Source organism: Hyperolius riggenbachi, chromosome 3, assembly GCF_040937935.1.
Source record: "Hyperolius riggenbachi isolate aHypRig1 chromosome 3, aHypRig1.pri, whole genome shotgun sequence".
Taxonomy (NCBI): Eukaryota; Metazoa; Chordata; class Amphibia; order Anura; family Hyperoliidae; genus Hyperolius; species Hyperolius riggenbachi.
Genome location: NC_090648.1, coordinates 55,507,425 through 55,527,326, shown reverse-complemented (window position 1 = coordinate 55,527,326; position 19,902 = coordinate 55,507,425). Strand labels below are relative to the sequence as shown.

At 45.1% G+C, this 19,902-nt stretch overlaps 1 protein-coding gene across 1 annotated transcript; it reads left to right on the top strand.

The window, feature by feature from the left end:
• The first annotated feature begins 5,290 nt into the window (after positions 1 to 5,290).
• Positions 5,291 to 19,547, top strand: LOC137560968 (zinc finger protein 585A-like). The gene is made up of 5 exons (XM_068272161.1): positions 5,291 to 5,322; positions 9,953 to 10,031; positions 10,612 to 10,709; positions 10,820 to 11,822; positions 16,839 to 19,547. Exons 2-5 carry the CDS (start codon positions 9,998 to 10,000, stop codon positions 19,052 to 19,054), a joined length of 3,351 nt encoding a protein of 1,116 aa, XP_068128262.1. The 5' UTR covers positions 5,291 to 5,322; positions 9,953 to 9,997; the 3' UTR covers positions 19,055 to 19,547.
• Positions 19,548 to 19,902: the final 355 nt, after the last annotated feature.

The window sequence follows — 19,902 nt, the reverse complement described above, 5'->3', positions numbered from 1 at the left end:
CTCTCAGAAGCCATTTTCTTCTAGGAAAGTGTTTTATAGTTGGAATTTCTTATCAGTGAAGGTCACACTGTAGTCACTTCCTGTCTGAGTCAGGCCTGAGTCAGCCACTTACATACCTGATATTTACCTCTTTCAGGCAGAGAAAAAAAAAAGGAACACAGCATAGTTATTTATGTGCTAGGCACTGTACATACCCATGTCTATCTCATTATGCCACATGTCAGTTGTGGTATCCTTTAACCACCCTGGCGTTCTGATTAAATCGCCAGGGTGGCTGCGGGAGGGTTTTTTTTAAATAAAAAAAAAACTATTTCATGCAGCCAACTGAAAGTTGGCTGCATGAAAGCCCACTAGAGGGCGCTCCGGAGGCGTTCTTGCGATCGCCTCCGGCGGCCAGAAGTAACACGGAAGGCCGCAATAAGCGGCCTTCCGTGTTTCGCTTACCTCGTCGCCATGGCGACGAGCGGAGTGACGTCATGGACGTCAGCCGACGTCCTGACGTCAGCCGCCTCCGATCCAGCCCTTAGCGCTGGCCGGAACTGTTTGTTCCGGCTACGCTGGGCTCGGGCGGCTGGGGGGACCCTCTTTCGCCGCTGCACGCGGCGGATCGCCGCGCTGCAGCGGCGATCAGGCAGCACACGCGGCTGGCAAAGTGCCGGCTGCGTGTGCTGCTTTTTATTTGGTGAAAATCGGCCCAGCAGGGCCTGAGCGGCAGCCTCTGGCGGTGTTGGACGAGCTGAGCTCGTCCAGACCGCTCAGCTGGTTAAGGATTAGGCCAGATAGAGCTGGCCTGGTCTGTGAGCGATTCAGGAAGGCTACGGCTGTCAACTCCTTGTTGCATAGGAGCATCTTCCATCCTAGACATGTTAAAACCTCCCTGCCATACAGCCACTACTTGCGCCTAAGACGGAATAATTCCAGTCTGGACACTTTCGAGCTACAGGCGCAGGAATTAACTGCGTGACTAGAGGCAAGAAAGTATGACAGACGCTCCCTTGAGGAGGCTCAGGACAGGGCAAGAAAAGTGTACAGGGGCTCCCTCCTCTCCAGAGGTTCCAGTGATCGAAAGAAGAATACCCTTACCTTCACTTTTGACTATACCCCCATGTCCAACAGTTTAACCCGAATCATTAACCTGCCTGGCGTTCTATTAAGATCGCCAGGCAGGCTGCGGGAGGGTTTTTTTTTAATAAAAAAAAAACTATTTCATGCAGCCAACTGAAAGTTGGCTGCATGAAAGCCCACTAGAGGGCGCTCCGGAGGCGATCTTCCGATCGCCTCCGGCGCCCAGAATAAACAAGGAAGGCCGCAATGAGCGGCCTTCCTTGTTTTGCTTACATCGTCGCCATAGCGACGAGCGGAGTGACGTCATCGACGTCAGCCGACGTCCTGACGTCAGCCGCCTCCGATCCAGCCCTTAGCGCTGGCCGGAACTTTTTGTTCCGGCTACGCTGGGCTCAGGCGGCTAGGGGGGCCCTCTTTCGCCGCTGCTCGCGGCGGATCGCCGCAGAGCGGCGGCGATCAGGCAGCACACGCGGCTGGCAAAGTGCCGGCTGCGTGTGCTGCTTTTTATTTGAGCCAAATCGGCCCAGCAGGGCCTGAGCGGCAGGCTCCGGCGGTACTGGACGAGCTGAGCTCGTCCAGACCGCCCAGCAGGTTAAGAAAAACTGGGGGTTAATAGCGAGAGACCCCACCCTTCAGAAAGTGTTCCCTGACCCCCCTAGAGTGGCGTACAGGAGAGCCCCAACCTTAGGGGATACCCTGACCCAAAGTGAATACTGTTCACCACCCATTTGCAATTGGCTGTCTGGTGGACGCCCTAGGGGTAACCACAGATGTGGAAATTGCAGTTTTTGTAGGAACATGTGGGAAGGTACGAACTACCGTTTGGGTGGCTTACAGTGAGAAGTGAGGGCCTTCATCACTTGCCAAACTAAGTTCGTCTCGTATGGGATTTTCTGCCCCTGTCTTTTCTATTATGTGGACAAAACCACCTGCCCCCTAAGGGAAAGAATAGGGGAACATTTTAAATCAATCAAATCGGGCAAAGGTAGCCCCAGGTTGATTGAACATGTAAGAAAGGCCCATGGTGCTTGAGATTTGTGGGTCTTTTGCATGTCACCCTATCACGCAGGGGAGGTGACCGCGACCGAGAATTGACCAGACGGGAATCGCGGGTTATCCTGCATACTGAGGCTATGCGACCACTAGGCCTGAATGATAGATTGGAACTGTCCTGCTTTCTGGACCCTTAGTTATCCCTACCTTTTCCAACTCCCTTGAATGTTCTTCTACCCTTGTCTTTTCCGTGACCTTTCTAGAAACCTCTTGATTCGGGTGCCTCCTTTTCCCTTGGGTCTTTCCTGAGTGCCCTGGTTGTTTGGATCTTCTCCTCTTAACTAACGGTTGATGCCTAATGTTTTCCACCTGTAACCCCATAATTAAAAGAATAGGTGTAATACACACTGCTAGGTCCTCAATAGACGACCTAACCCCCTGCTTCACGATTCCGCAAGGTTGCTCTTTTTGGGTCTGGCAGCTAGGTGGAAGTAATTTCCGCGCCATTGATGCGGATATATGGTTTCTTCACCCCTTATCAAAAAATGAGGGTGACAATTGCTACTACCATGGGGATTTTTTGTGTGAGGGGTCGAGCTTGAAAACCAACCCTGGGCTTCGGACATGTTTTTTTGGGGGTCCTAATGGCCTCTCAGCCATTCTCTTTTTCAGGTTTTGCCTGCCTCTATTTCTGTCTCCTGGTGACACCTGCGGTTTGGTCCCCTGTGGTGCTTAAGGGGGATCTCCCCTTTTATTCCCTCTCCTCTACGCTGATGTGTCAGGTATTCAATAAATACTGTCTTGGTTCAATGTATTCTTATTTGGACTAGAGTACGGGTCCTTTGGACAGTTCATTAGTTAGAGTACTAACTGCCCCAAACCTTTACTAATTAAAAAGGTGGGCTAATTAGCCTCTATTCATGGTGTATTGCGGCCCTGAATCACCTCGATTTAATTGTTACATAGTTACATAGTTATTTTGGTTGAAAAAAGACATACGCCCATCGAGTTCAACCAGTACAAAGTACAACACCAGCCTGCTCCCTCACATATCCCTGTTGATCCAGGACATTCAATAAAAAAGGGAATGGTAATAATCAAGGAGAAAATAAATAGGGTGAATGCATCCTCTTTTGGTCTCAGTACGCATGGTGTTGCCCCCAGTCTTTTTTTAATGGGAGTTCTTTGGGGGTTATTTATCTTAAAATCCAATTATGAAAATAAAATCCATGATTTTAAAAATATAGGAGATAGGAAGCAATTTAGCAATGCCATTATGCCAGCGTGCAGAGGTGCACTGATCTTTGCACATGTTTAATTATAGCACAATGATTGCACTTTTCACTTACATGTTACAAATTATGAGTGTTTTTTGTATTTGTTGTCACTAATGTGATATAGTTAATGGTTATAACTTGCACTGAATGTTTATTACAATAGTCTATTACGGAGTGCAGCCAAGCACATCAACACAAGCTCTGTGTAAGTCTCTCGCCGCTGGGCGGCGAGTCTCCGCCCCCTCACCCCCAACCTTCACTTTCCCATATTCCACACCAATGAGACAGCGCTGGGGGCGCTGCTTGAAGGTCCTCTGTAAGAAATCACACAGCGCTGTCTCACTAAGGACACACATACGTGAACAAGCGCCGGGCTGGCGTGAAACGGCTGTAGTGCCGTCCACTCATCTCCCTGGTCACCTTTCCCCTATACACCTCCGCACCTTCTTCCACTGAGGTTTGACATCATCTTTTTTTCTAGGTCAGATATGTCAGAAATGTATGTGGTTGCCTGAAGGACTAAATAAAAGTACTTAAAGAGACAGGTGCACAGCATTTTTTCTATGTGCCATGTGGACTTGAGTGTTCCGTTTGGCGGATCGCTCAAGTCCGCTCTTATCAGCCGAATGACAGACTCTACACGCCTGATTTTTCGTCCAAACGACCCTTCGTTTGCGGAAATCCGGCGTGTGTATGGGCCTTGAACCATCAAATCAGGCAACACTACCAGATGGTTGGGGGTGTGGCCTGTGTTGAGGGGTGGGGCTTAGAGCACCAGAACACCTGTACCTACAGGCTCCTGAGTTGTAAATCCGGCCCTGGTGTTAACCCTCTCATATAATTATAGGTAGGTTTACCCAAAGTTGAGCACAGAAATACCGCTTGAAGGTTCCATTGCAGTACCACATCTTTATCTCTACTTCCTGGGTCAGCATCTCTCATCATATGACCTGAGAGTCTCCGGCTGCTGGAGAGTGACGCAGACCAAAGCGGCTGGACAAGGAGAGAGAGATATGAAGATGCGGCGCTGCAGTGGAGCCTACAAGCGCTATTCCTATGCTCGCCATGCTGCTATTTATGAGGCCCACTGCTGGTCTATATGCCCCCCTCAGTTCGAACACTTTCATTCCAGCGCAGGAGATTTGGGCGCAGCCGGCGCCACCATAGGCCGTAATAGGAATTACGGCTATAGCGGCGCACAGTGAGTAACTTCAGCACCGTCAGAAGACAGAGCTGAAGTTAATTATAAAACACTGTAATTCAGCCTCCAGCATTTGCTGGAAACCAAATTATTTCATTCCCCACCATCCATGGTGGCCAGGAGGGGGAATAAATACTTAACGTTGTCGGGAACTTGTGCAGGAGCAGGATAAGCCATACCGGCTGTATCCTGTTCCCAAATCTCCCGGCGGCGATTCCTCTCGTACTCCCCTCAGTTGCCTTGTGGGTAATCCTGACATGGTGATGTCACCGACTGACTGGCCTCAGAGGAGCTCAATAACTAATCCCTTACACTGTACAGCACAGCACCACAGAAGAGACAATCACATAAATACATACGTTTGGGAAACGCCTCTATAATACTGGCCACGCCCAGATTATATTGGCCCCGCCCTTATACCGTGCCACACCCCGCTTTGCCGCCCTGATACTCCCCGGCTGCCCTCTCTAGCTATAATTGATGATAGAGCTTGCAGTTAGCTGACTGACCACAAGATGGCGAATTGGTGGAAAGATGTTACTGAGAAGTACATAATCATAGAGAGGAAGTGAATGATAAGAGCCCGTAAGTTGGAAGGAGCATATCGTCCTGCAGCACCAGCACCCGCAGCCTCTGATAGCGCTACAATGGCACAGAGCAGGTCACGTGAGGAGGTGACGTCAGATGGAATGCCAGCCAGTCTGAGCACCTCCAGGAAGAAATAGACCGGAAGTGGTCATAGAGCGGAAATACTGGGAGCACATCGTGCTGGCTGCAGAGGAGGAGGTGAAAGGTTACTTTGTTTATTTCATTTCCATTTTGCTCTCTGTTGCTGATACATCGCATATAGCACACTGTCGTATGGAGGGAGGGGAGGGGGGGAAGGAGCACATAGTAGAGAGGAGCACATGTATTGGGGTGAGGAATCAGCACATAATGGGAGGACAGAAAATAAATGGGGAGGGGAGAAACACATACAGTAATAGGGAGGACTGGTATTGTGGTAGAGGAAGGGAGGACAGGTATTGGGGTGGAGGAAGGAAGGACAGGTATTGGGGTGTAGTGATGGGTTGTTCGCGAACGAGTCGGCTCTTTGCAAGAGCCGGTTCTCAGTAGAGATGCGAAGTTCGGATCTTTTCAATGATTCGGATGATTCGAATCGGATCATTGAAAAGATCCGGATCTTTGATCCGAATCTCGGATCATTTTACTAGGGAAGCTTTCAGGAGGGGTGGCGTGAAATGACTAGCAGGACAGGACTTTCCCTGCAGTGGACAGACAAAGAAGGGGAGGGGGGTGGACAGACAGAGAAGGGGAGGGGGGGATGGACAGAGAAGGGGAGGGGGTTGGACAGATAGAGAAGGGGGGATGGTGGGCAGGGAGTGAACAGAAGGGAGGAGGTGAATGAAGAAGGGTGAGCAGAGAGCAGAAATGTTTTTTTGCATACAATACCCAATTGCAATCATATGCTTTACATATATTTCACCTATATGTTCATCTGTATACTCTGAATGCAAACGTCACACAGTGAAAGTAAGCATTCCCCTTTTCTCGAACACATCATAAATTTAGGGAGAAGATAAGTGCAGCTGTTTAGAGCAGTGCAGGAGGATCATATTGCACAGCAATCACAGTGCCTGTGTTCCAAGCTGTCTGCAGAGTTACTGAGCTGTGCTTCTCAGCCAAAAGTTTCCAATTTGTTCACAACTACAACAGACAACCTATAATCAGCAGCACATTGCAGCCAGTAGTGTGCTCCACACATATCTGGCAGTGGCACCCATGTCCCCTCTCCCAACTACCTGTCCCTGCAAGGCTGGCTCCCCTCCAACTGAGCGATCCATCTCCGCTCTGCTTCCAGGACCCCCCTGCCCGCTGAGAGAGGGGGGTGTGCCGCTCCTGGCTCCACCCTTTTGATCCGAATCTGTTTATTTTGATGATCCGGATGATTCGACTCACAAAAGAGATTTGGATTAAAGATCCGAATCGTTCATGATCCGGACAACACTAGTTCTCAGTTTTAAAAGAGCCGATGCCTCAGCTGCCCCACACAGCTCTGATTTGCTCTGTAATAAAGGGCGCTGAGGCATGCTGGGAGATGTAGTCTGCAGCTTGTAGGAGTGTATGCGGCGGAGCAGAGCAGTAGCAGGAGGGATTGCCCCAGTCAGAGAAGCAGTCTGGAGTTGTCATGGAGATGGGGCGGGGCTTTTACTCCAATTCTGAGTGGTGTCTAGTGAAATTTAAAGAACAAGCGACACCCATGCTAACCTAGAAATAAAAAACACATATATAAGTGGATAAATACTACTTCTACTTACATAACAGATGTATTGTGCTATCCATGTACTGATTCCTGTGAATTTTACAAAGCAATAGCAGAAAATCCTATTCTAGGCAGTGGCCATCTTGCCAAGCTAATGCTGACATCATATCCTCCCTGACTCTTGTTTTCCACCCTCCCTTCTCTTGCTCATTGTGTATTCATTAGCTGCCCTCCTCCCAGAGTCTTCAGACACTCCCACTGAGGTGTATACTAGGAACTACACTGTCTTATCCTCCAATCACTGAGTCACCTCAGCCTTGCTTGTAAACACAAGTAATCAGAGGTAGTTTCTGATAAGCAACTAGGCAGGGAAATAAATGGAAGAGGAGGAATATATTATTGATAAAAAGAATTCCCAGCATTCAACTCTTTGGCACTGTTTGACACTAGGGCCAGTGCTCATAAAGTATGTGATACTTCCAAACCATAACAGCAGAAAACGTTTTGCAAGTTGTGAATGCAGGGTCAGCATCTTTATCACTTAATACACTCAGACCAGTTGTTGAAATTTGATTTTTATGGTGACAATACCGCTTTAATGAAGAGCAGATTCAAAGCCGTAAGAGCCGGCTCTTTAATGGGAGCCGATTCTCTGAGAAGAGTCGGAATTCCCATCGGACGTACATAGTGTAGAAGACATTCTGTGCACTTCCTGTCTGTCATACCGAGGGAATAGACAACCCCTACCTTAAAGGACAACTGTAGTGAGAGATATATGGAGGATGCTATATTCATTACCTTTTAAACAATACCAGTTGCCTGGCAGCTATGTGCTCTCTTTTGCTGCAGTCATGTCTGCATTAGACCAGAAACAAGCATTCCAACTAATCTTGTCAGGTCTGACAATAATTAATACAACTGCTAATAGAGCTAATTAGATGCACATGATAATGCGTCCCTGAAAGGCTATACAACACAATGCAAATCTATAGGAAAATACAATGCTAAGCAGGAGCACCTAGCGCTCAATGATGGATCAATATGATCTGCTTGGCTCCTGCTTGGCATTGTATTTTCCTTTTTAGGGGCTTGAGGACTGGCCCTGAGTACACCTGGGCTGCTCACCATCCACCAGTGCGCTACTGCTTCTTTTTGCATTGAAATCTATCGGAAAGATGCCTTCTCTTAGAGACAATTTGTAAACATTCAATTAGACAATTACACTTCATCCAAATATGATGCAAAAATATGAAAGTTTGAGGACTTATCCAAAAACATCAAGAATTAAAACCTATAAAACCACCCTCTTAAACCGATTATAATCGGAAATCTCTCCAGGGATCAAAACAGTGAACAATCAATTGTATATATGACTGGTGCACAAAAGATTATAAAACATATTGGACAAATCCCTTCACTAGAATCACACAGGAAAAACTCCTACATAACTGCCAATAGTAAAATATCACAAAAAAATCCTGTCAGCAAAAAACCTGCCTGTGGAAAAAAAGTGCTGCGTGCTACCTGAGTGCAAAAAAGTTTGTAAACATATCACTTACAAAACCCCAAACAGTCCATAGTGAATTAATGTTATCACAAATAAATATCAAATGTGCAAAACAATATAAAGTGCTGATGTGCTTACCAAAGGTGTATAGAAGGTCCCAGCTGCTGGAGGGAGAGGGGGGAATGTCGCCTTACGCGATTGCAGCGCTCTGCTGCTTCTAGGGAGGCTGACTACAGGGAATCTGGGAGCCTTCATATTGATTCCTGTATCTGTGCGTTCCGGTATTGCGTGGCCACGCAAGACAGAGCGTAACCGCGTCATTATGATGTCAGCCCGCACTGCCTCCCTGTCGGACTTCCGTGCGCTCCGGAGGAGCGCACCAAATCCGATTGTTATGTGAGCAGCAGTGGAACCATGTATTTTATTTAATAAAAGACATCATACTTATCATGTTTAAAAATAAAATCAATTACAAAAAAATATGTATATGGTAGTTTTTAAGCACAAAACATACGTCATTATTATATACATATATACATAGAAAGTTCTGTATACAGGGTAAATTCCAATTACTGCCATCTTGTGTCCAAAAAAATATATTACAGCATATCAAAAAATTCTCCATATGATTGTTTCATATATTAATCCATCCAGAGTATGCGAGGCCCCAACAGAAGCCCCCAAGAAACCGCAGACAAATCATTATAGGCACTACTGATGGTATGCTATAAGAAAAAGATGAGACAATTAGAAAGAAATTTATATATAATTATTTGGTCCGTATAATTTGTTAGACCTAAAGCCCAGACAAAAAACGACTCACCCGTGTATTTACAAGTGCCAAGACTAATATTAATTTTATACTTATTACAGCACTAGACATGAAACATGCTATACACTGCCCCCAAAAGTGCAAGCACACAAAACGGGTAGTCATGTTCTGCTCACCACAGTCTATGGTACCCACATATAAAGTGGACATATACTCTTGGACTGACCCCAAAGTGGCCAGACAAACAGGAGAAGAAAAAAGATCAAAGTGGACAATTTATACCTTTCTGTTGTCTTCGTAAAAATTACATACATTGGTTTTACAGCCTAAGGAACTAAAAAGGGGGAAGAGAAGAGAAGGCATCTTCCCTTAAAGGTCTGACAATAATGTCGGAAACACCTGATCTGCTGCATGCTTGTTTAGGTTCTATGGCTAAAAGTGTTAGAAGCAGAGGATCAGCAAGACTGCAGGGCAACTAGTACTACTTAAAAGGAAGTAAATATGATAGCCTTCATATACCCTTCACTACAGTTGTCCTTTAATGAGAGCACATTTGGACGTGACTGGAGAGGCGCGGGGGGGGGGGGGGTGTTCTAGGGGTGTCACATGACCTTACTTTCAGTCTTCCCATACAGAGTTTTCCATGTTTGAAATCAGTTAACCATTGCAGTGACCCCACCTCACCTCTGAGGGACACGATAAGCAGAAGCCCACAACATCCTGTTTGATCTGCTGTCAGGGTGAGTTGAGCATTAACAGATATTATAGGACAGTATCCATTGACAGCTTGCGATTTGTGTGGGTGGTGACTGTATCATTCTATGTGTCAGGTTCCTATAATGAAGCACATTGTATAATCTATTTCTCCATTAAGGAGGGGCAGTATATAGAAGGACACCAGGACCTCTACAAGGATGCCATGATGGAGAATCAGCCACCCCTCACATCACCGGGTAAGAGGAGACTTTTATTTCTTGTAAAGGAAAGAGCAGTACTTGGAGTTTACCTAGATCCTCCCTTATATCCATCATCTGCTAAACACATACAGTCTCTCACAATAGTGATCTCTCCCACTTTACTAAATATTTATCACGTCATTTTATGGGACAACACTGAAGATAAGACACTTTGATACAATGCAAAGTAGTTGGTGTGCGGCTTATATTACAGTGAGATTTTGCTGGGCAATCAAAGTGCGGGGATCGCGTCTTTTAAAGCCATTAAAGTCACTGGATCCGAAGGGGCTCGGGGTGGAACGAGTGGAGCGCCCGGTATTGGCAAGGAGCAGGCATAAGTTACGAGCACTCGCCATTCTGCACTACTGTAGCATAGCATGCGCTCAGCACCCACTCCACTGACTCTGCTTAATTATGCACGCTATGCTGCCACTAGCATGTGTAGTGTGCTGGGAGTAAAAAGTAAGTTGCGCAGCTCTATTAGCACTCGTGACACTAATTTATTTGCGCTGTTTGGGAGCGCTATTGTTAGTGAATAAACCCCAATGTATTCAGTTAGTGGTTGTGTTTCTTACAGATGAATCAAGTAACAGAAACCAACCAGAGAGAAGTACAGGTCCTTTTTATTCTTGGGATTGTCCACAGGAAGGTCACACCACCCCCCACCATTATCAGGTAGGTACAACTGAGAATCCCCAGAGACTCCACACTGTATTTCATTATCCTTCTGCATATGCTGTTATCTGTGTTCACCATTTAAATTAACTCTCATTTTGTGAACTTAGGGTGGAGAACTGATACATGTAAGTGTTGTCGTTAAAAAGGAAGAAGAGACCAATGTGAGGGATGATCATCAGTCTATGGACAAGGGAGACCTGATGGGGACAAATAAAGTAAAAGAAGAGACATATGTGAGGAGTTATCAGCAGTCTGCGGAGGAGGGTGACATGATGAGGACAATCAAAGAAGAAGAAGAAAATGAGACGTGTGTGAGGAGTGATCAGCAGACTATAGAGAAGGGTGACATGATGAGGACAAGTAATGAGGAAGAAGAGAAATATGTGAGGGATGATCAACAGTCTATAGAGGAGGGTGACATGATGAGGACAAGTAAAGAGGAAGAAGGCAGCACATATGTGAGGAGTTATCAGCAGTCTGTGGAGGAGTGTGACATGATGAGGACAATCAAAGAAGAAGAAAATGATATGTATGTGAGGAGTGATCTGCAGACTATGGAACAGGGTAACGTGATGAGGACAAGTAAAGAGAAAGAAGAGCCATATGTGAAGGGTGATCACCAGTCTGCTACAGAGGGAGACACAATGAGTACAAAAAAAGAGGAAGAAGAGGAGACATATGTGAGGCATGATCTGCAGCCTATGAAGGAGGGAGACATGATGAGGACAATTAAAGAGGAAGAAAAGACATATGTGAGGTGTGATCAGCAGTCTGCGGAGGAGGGTGACATGATCAGGACAATCAAAGAAGAACAAAATGAGATGTCTATGGAGAAGGGTGACACAATGAGGTCAAATAAAGAGGAAGAAGAGACATATATGAGGTGTGATCAGCAGTCTATAACAGAGAGTGGCATTATGGGGACAAATAAAGTGGAAGAAGAAGCCATATGTGTGAAGGGTGATCAGCAGTCTGCGGAGGAGGGTGACACAATGAGTACAAAAAAAGAGGAAGAGGAGGAGACATATGTGAGGAGTGACCAGCAGTCTATGATGGGTGACATGATGAGGACAAGTAAAGAGGAGGACAATGTTACAGAGGGCAGGATAGGTGAGTAATCAGCAGTAAATCTAGAATAAATGTGTATCTATTATTGGTGTGACTGTGTCGCTGCTCACAGACTGGCCTGATTCGGGGTTATGCTGTGTACTAGTTAGATCAGCCTTTCTCAACCTTTTTACCCTGGAGGAACCCTGTAAATAAGTTTTGGATCTCGAGGAACCCCCGCATTTATTTTGCAGCAGCCATGGTCTTTAAAAGTATGTGTGGCTGTTTATTTCACTACCCCCTATTACACTGCCACTCATTATACTGTCTCCTGAGACCCTAATTTAGTGCTTCCTATTACAGTACCACCTATTATAGTGTGCTTTATTACACTTCCCCCACGGTGTGGGAAAATGCCAGGGAACCCTGGTTGAGAAAGCCTGGGTTAGATTTTTGTCATCTTGAAGTGTACCTGAGATGGCAAAATAAAAAGATTTTATACTTACCCGGGGCTTCCTCCAGCCTCATGAGCACCGATGCGTCCCTTGCCGTCCTCCCGACTGCTTCCATTTAGTCGCAATCAGGCACGGTAATCTGGCTCTGTCTCGCCAGTCGGCTCTTCTGTGCATGCGCTAATGAGCTGACTGGCACGACTGAGTCAGTTTACCAGGCCTGATTGCGACTAAATGAAAGCACTCAGGAGGATGACAAGAAATGCATCGGTGCCCATGGGGCTGGAGGAAGCCCCTGGTAAGTATAAAATCTTTTTATTTTGCCATCTCAGGTTAACTTCAAGCTCTCATTATTGATTGTATTTGGTGACAGCTTACTAACAATAACAGTACAGACATCCTGATGGCTTTGGAGTTCCCTGTTCTGCTCTGTGGAGAGGGGAGGTGGTGAAGGAGTGAGAAGCATCCGCTATATCTTGCAGCAGCAATACAATACTGATCAGGTGAGGGTTTTCCTACTGTGAGAGTCACTAAATTGTCACATGTAGCGATTGTGATGCCTTTGCATTCTCTGAAATACCGATTACCAAAGAAATCGTGAATGCATCCGATTATAAAATCCCCTCAGCCACACTTTTCCAACACAAACGTTAATTAACCTGTACATTACATGTCACTGTACATTATTGTGCACAGATTGGTCACAGTATAGGGGATGAGTTAGTGTTACCAGCCTGTAATAAGCTGATAAAGGTCACTGTACATAGATTGGTCACAGTAGGGGGTGACTAAAGATGTGTACATTGAGGATAGGGACCCGATCACCCTGGGCAGCATCGCTGGGCTGGCCTTTACAGACACATGTCAGCTGTGTTTCTGACAATGCATTCTGTTGTTATGGGAGAGACAACAGAGCAGCGTGTGTGACGTCACGTGACTGGTGGGGAGTGGCGTCTTCAAAGACGTTGGCTGTCGCTCAACCAAGTTGATCAACCAGGCAGATTGCTTCATGACTCTCTGTTGGTGGTTGGGGGGCCTCTGTACACTCGCCTATTGGCTGAGCTGGTCGTTATAGGCTGCCTCGGCCAACTGTAGTCAGGCATATGCAAGAAACTTTAGTGTTACCGGCCTGTAACAAGCTGATAACCGTCACTATACATTACTGTGCACAGATTGGTCACAGTAGGGGGTGACTTAGTGTTACCGACTTAGTGTTGGTGCCACATATCCAACATGCCTGGGGGTTTAAGTGGACCTGATCTCCTGCGCAGGGCAGAAGGAAAACATTGAGAAATGCACCCTGTGTGTATTTAGAGAGTTTAGCCTGTCTAATTCTCCCTCATCTGTGACTAATCACAAGTTGTAATTTGATCCCTCTGCTGTGTCAGTTGACTTCCTTGGCAGAGAGGCTAATTTGAAAGCACAGGATGTTAACAACATGTCTGCTTCCATGAAAGCAGGAAGTGGATACACTGCAGATTTATTGCAGGATGTGTATCCGCTGTAACTTGGCTCTCCAGCTGTTAAGGAACTACAAGTCTAACAATGCATTGTGGGAGTCTAAATGCCACAGTCATGATTTATAAAGGCAAATGCATTGTGGGACTTGTAGTTCCTTCACAGCTGGAGAGCCAAGTTTGCAGGTCACTGTCCTAGAGGGGTTCCTATGCTAACAGGGGATGCATTTGCATTCCCACACCTACAATGTAAAAAATCTATTAACCCTTCGCACTCTTGCATGCAAATGTTCCATCAAATGCATTCACAGATTCACTCATCCAGGCACAACTGTTATCCTTACAGCTAAGTTAAAAGCCGGGGTTTTAGTTCACAGAAGAATGCATTCTTATGCTTAGTCACCTATACTGCGTAGAAGTACCCAGGTACACACCTACAATGGGGATATCCATGATTTGACACATCTGATAGAGGGTAAAAAGCCTAAGGGATGGTGCACACCAGAAGAGCTATTCTGAGCACTTAGTGGTTTTAAAAGCTCTTGCTAATGTTATCCTATGTGTGAGTGCTCACTGGAGCGATGTGGTTTTGTAAAAATCCCCCATAGCATTCCATTAGCAAGAGCTTTTAAAATCTCTAGTGTTTAAAAATCTCTTGTGGTGGTGTGCACCAGTCCTAAGAGGTCGCCCATAGAACCAAGAGCCCCTATAGGGTGCAGCCTGACATAAGAGGGGGCACCAGAATATTCCTTCTTGCTCTATGTATTTGCCCAGCCTTTGTGAACTCCTCATATGATGGTTATGAGCCTGACTGGGCGACTACATATTTTTTGTTGTGTATTGTTTGGTGTGTTCAGAGGCACATGGGGAATCGGATGATGTAATGCTGGGCATACACGGGTCGATCCGCCTCGTCCCCGATCGTCCACGCGTGCGCGGGGATCGATTCCCGCTCGTCCCCGCCGGCGCTTATCACCCGCTCGATTTGCCGCTGTTGTCCGCCCGCGGGGATCGAGCGCAGAATCGATCCCCGCGGTGATCGGACACGTTGGATATTAGGCTCGATTGATAATCCTTCCCTGGACGCCGTGTATGCCCAGCATTAGAACCTCAACCCCCCCATATCAGGCTGCTTTTTATTTGCATACAAGGCATTATTTGCTGGGACTTAAAGTGTAACTATCGGGCATAAAATCAAAAATCAATTCTTTATTCTTATCTGGTAAACAAGTAATAAGGATGCTAATCAGGCAATCCAAAAGTTAAAATCGCTATTACTTTTCTTGTTTATAAATGATCATTCCCCAGTTTACCTGACTCTTTATTTGGTACATTGCCGCACAAAGGAAGTTGCAGGGCATGCTGGGTTGTCCTTTTTTGCTTCTATACATTAGTTAAGTCTGAGGGGAAATAAAGAAGCAAAAAAAGACAACCCAGCATGCCCTGCAACTTCCTTTGTGCGGCAACGTACCAAATAAGAGTCAGATAAACTGGGGAATGATCATTTATAAACAAGAAAAGTAAAAGAGATTTTAACTTTTGGATTGCCTGGTTAGCTTCTGTATTACTTGTTTACCAGATAAAAAAAAAGAATTGATTTTTTATTTTATGCCCGACAGTTACAATTTAAGGTGCTTACACACGTCTGATTTTATGCCCGATTGTCGTTCAAACCAGACCTTTGAATGACTTGTCATTTGAAAAAAAAGTCGTTCAGACTCCTTGGACACACAGACAACAAACCGTTTGAAATGCTAATTACAGCTAATTTAAAATGTCGTTTGACTGGTCAATGGACTGGATAGAACAATGAACCAGATCAAACGACTGATCAAACAGCTTGTTGTTTGAATGTCTATTAGTGTCAAAGTAATAGACTTTCACACAACAAGTCATTTGTACACATGTACGGACCTAACTATCATTTGAACGACAGTTAGTTCACAGATCCACCAAGTGGATCAGTCAAAACAGCTGCTATCAGTCTAACGATCGAACGTAAACACGTCCTACAACCGGTTTCAACAACAAGTCATCCAAAAATATACGTACCTTTAGGGCCGGTTTCCACTGCAAAGTGATGCGAATGCGGCTACCTAGCCGCATCGCATCACTTCCGCCGCCGGCGTCACTTCCGCATCTCCCGATGTGGAAGTGTATTGAGGAGATGGGACGTGGCTGCGGGCGGATGCGGCCGTGCGAGAATCTGCAGCATGCTGCAGATTCTCGGATCGCTCCGCACCGCTCCGCATAACATGAACACTGTGGAAACTCTTCCATTGCCCTGCATGTGTTTCAGGACACCTGCGGTGTGATGTGGCTATGTAGCCGCATCGCAACGCTACTAGTGGAAACTGGCCCTAAGTGTTACTAGTCTGTAATAAGTTTATAAAGGTTGCTGTACATAACTGTACACAGACTGGTTGCAGTAGGGGGTGAGTTATGTATAGGAGTATATACAGTATGTAAGTATATACATCCAGCTACAGAAGTATTAGTTGTTTTGGTGCTCCAAATAGTTTTTCCTATAAATTAGTGTTGCGTAATGTCAAAATATAATTATTAACACAATTAAGAACAAGAGAGCGTAAAAGGTACATTACAAGGGGCATATGAGTGACACAAGGATACAATGGTAATAAGGATGTGTAAGTGAAAGCCCATTGCTCTACAAACATAACACAGATTTCTTGCTATAAGTACATATAGGTCTGTTGTCACTAGAGTAAAACATTGCTTCCATTGTCTCATCAAGCTCTGCATTTTACTGCTTTTCCATGTATGGCCAGTGCTTTAGCTGTAGGGAGGGTCAATGGGATGCAAATAACTGACTTGTTTGCAAATGTAATATAAACGGTATGCAGATAATCCGATTTGTCAGGAAATGCAATTGATTGATGGAATTCCTAGCTGATAAAATCATGTGATTGGCCACCTGTAGTGAGCAGTTCTTTGTCAGGCTGATAACTAGTGTTGGTCAGTGACATGCCAATAACTCTGAGATGGTGCAAGTTGTATGTTAATAATAAGCAAACGGCATCTGGTCCATTTCTTATCTGCATAAACTTTGCATCAACTTGGAATTATCAGCAGCTCACTGAACATCCCTAATGATTGTTCCTCCCCTCAGGATTCTCTAACAGGAAGTGATGATGTTTCTCTATTTGCAGTGTGGAGTCCGGGCATCAGGAACCTCTCAGAGACTCATCTCTCTGTAGCCACAGACTGTGCAACGAAAGATGTAATTGGACAAGAGACTCCTGCAGATATCCTGGTTACCCCAAATATTCCTCTAGACTCCCCTCACCTGTCTAACCCTAAAGGGCCTCATACCCAGTACAGCTCTCCCAGTGCTGGAGGACCTTATTCCTGTTCCACATGTGGGAAATGTTTTGCGCGGAGATCAAATCTTGTCCTTCATGAGAGATCTCACGCTAGTGAGAAGCCATATTCATGTGCTGAGTGTGGGAAATGTTTTCAGTATAAAGCAGACCTTGTCAGACATCAGAGATCTCACGATCTGGTCCTAGTTACCCCTAATATTCCTCCACACTCCCCTCACATATCTAACCCTGAGGGGCCTCATACCCAGTGCAGCTCTTCCACTGCTGCAGGATCTCATTCCTGTTCTACGTGTGGGAAATGTTTTGTGCGGAGATCCAATCTTGTTATACACGAGAGATCTCACACTGGTGAGAAGCCGTATTCATGTGCTGAGTGTGGGATATGTTTTGTACATAAATCACATTTAGTCATACATGAGAGATCTCACACTGGTAAGAATTCCTATTCATGTGCTGAGTGTGGGAAATGTTTTGTGTCCAAATCCGGAGTTGTCAGACATGAGAGATCACACACTGGTGAGAAGCCATATTCATGTTCTGAGTGTGGGAAACGGTTTTTATGCAAATCAAAACTTGTCAGACACAAGAAATTGCACACTGGCGAGAAGCCCTATTCATGTGCTGAGTGTGGGAAATGTTTTTTATGGAAAAAACTGCTTGTTGTACATGAAAGATCTCACACTGGTGAGAAGACTTATTCATGTGCTGAGTGTGGAAAATGGTTTCGGTATAAAGCAGACCTTGTCAGACATGAGAGATCTCATAAGAGGGTCCTAGTTACCCCTAATATTCCTCCACACTCCCCTCACATATCTAACCCTGAGGGGCCTCATACCCAGTGCAGCTCTCCTACTACTGGAGGATCTCATTCCTGTTCCATGTGTGGGAAATGTTTTGTGCTGAAATCAAATCTTGTTATACACGAGAGATCTCACACTGGTGAGAAGCCATATTCATGTGCTGAGTGTGGTAAAAGTTTTGTACATAAATCACATTTAGGTATACATGAGAGATCTCACACTGGTAAGAATTCCTATTCATGTGCTGAGTGTGGGAAATGTTTTTTGTCCAAATCCGAGCTGATCAGACATGAGAGATCACACACTGGTGAGAAGCCATATTCATGTTTTGAGTGTGGGAAACGGTTTTTATGCAAATCAAAACTTGTCAGGCATGAGAGATTGCACACTGGGAATAAGCCATATTCATGTGCTGAGTGTGGGAAATGTTTTGTATGCAAATCAAAACTTGTCATACACGAGCAATCTCATACTGGAGAAATGCCCTATTCATGTCCTGAGTGTGGGAAATGTTTTTTATGGAAAACTCAGCTTGTTATACATGAAAGATCTCACACTGGTGAGAAGCCATATTCATGTGCTGAGTGTGGGAAATGTTATGCACATAAATCACATCTTCTTTGTCACAAGAGATCCCATACTGGTGAGAAACCCCATATATGTAATGAGTGTGGGAAATGTTTTGCACAGAAATCAAGCCTTCGCTGTCATGAAAGATCCCACACTGGTGAGAAGCCATATTCATGTGCTGAGTGCGGGAAATGTTTTGCTGAGAAATCAAAACTTGTTAGACATGAGAGATCTCACACTGGTGAGAAACCATATCCATGTGCTGAGTGTGGGAAATGCTTTGCACAGAAATCAGAACTTGTGAGTCATGAGAGATCTCACACTGGTGAGAAGCCACATTTGTGTACTGAGTGTGGGAAATGTTTTGCACAGAAATCATATCTGGTCATACATGAGAGAGCTCACACTGGTGAAAAGCCCTATTCATGTGCTGAGTGCGGGAAATGTTTTGCAGAGAAATCAAAACTTGTTAGGCATGAGAGATGTCACACTGGTGAGAAACCCTATTCATGTGCTGAGTGTGGGAAATGTTTTGTTCAGAAATCTCAGCTTGTCAGACATGAGAGATTTCACACTGGTGAGAAGCCCTATTCATGTTCTAAGTGTGGGAAATGTTTTGCACGGAAAGCATATCGTGCCATACACGAGAGAGCTCACACTGGTGACAAGTAAGGGTCAATGTTACGTAGCTTTGCTTTCAGTGAACCTGAACTTGGCCACAGCATACTGCTTTCCATCTTCCTGACATAGCTAGAAGTAGGAATGGAGAGGAGAGTGCAGCAGCCAATAACAGGCTTGTTCAGTTCTGCGTATCTCTCTCATCACTGGGGAGAAGTGTTTCCCAGTGTTTCTTTTATTTCTTGCTAGATGCACATGGCAGCATATTTACAGAGAATCCTGAGGACTCTTTCATGCTGCTCAGTGGATTGGTTTGTAAAGCATTAAAGCAGCAGGAACAACTATACTATCCCAGGGAAAAAAATACATATATAAGTAGATATATACTTGTTCTTCTTACATAACATGTATTGTACTGATTTTGGTGAATGTTATATTGTAAATAAAGAGAAACCTGTTCCTGGCAGTTTCCATTTTTATTCCCTCTGATTGAAGCCAAACCTGATGTCATTTATGATCTATTTACTTATTTATTTGTTGTATTTATAATGTGCCAACTTATCACGCAGCGCTGGACATTAGTTTAGGTTACAGACAATATTTAGGGGTGACATACAGCAATATGACAATACAAGAAAGCAAGAAAAACTAGATCGCGCAGCACAGTATAAGTACAAGGTAATGCTTAGCCAGTCACTCCCTTATTCATTTTTTTTCCTCCTAGAAAAACTGCACTGTCATATCTAGCTTGCTTTGTAAACATGTAAGCACAGTACAGATCATATTTCAGCATCTGCTACCTTCTCAGTCTTGTGTCACGCTGAACTGCCCTCAACCAATCAGTGAGAAGCAAGATTGTAGGAGGGGTGATGACCAGCGTCCTTTTTTTCAGCAATGTACCA

Coding starts and splice junctions, on each gene's coding strand:
- LOC137560968 (XM_068272161.1), top strand. CDS start 9,998: ATGATGGAGAATCAGCCACCCCTCACATCACCGG. Junction 10,710..10,819: donor CCACCCCCCACCATTATCAG/GTAGGTACAACT, acceptor TTGTGAACTTAG/GGTGGAGAACTGATACATGT. Junction 11,823..16,838: donor TGTTACAGAGGGCAGGATAG/GTGAGTAATCAG, acceptor CTCTATTTGCAG/TGTGGAGTCCGGGCATCAGG.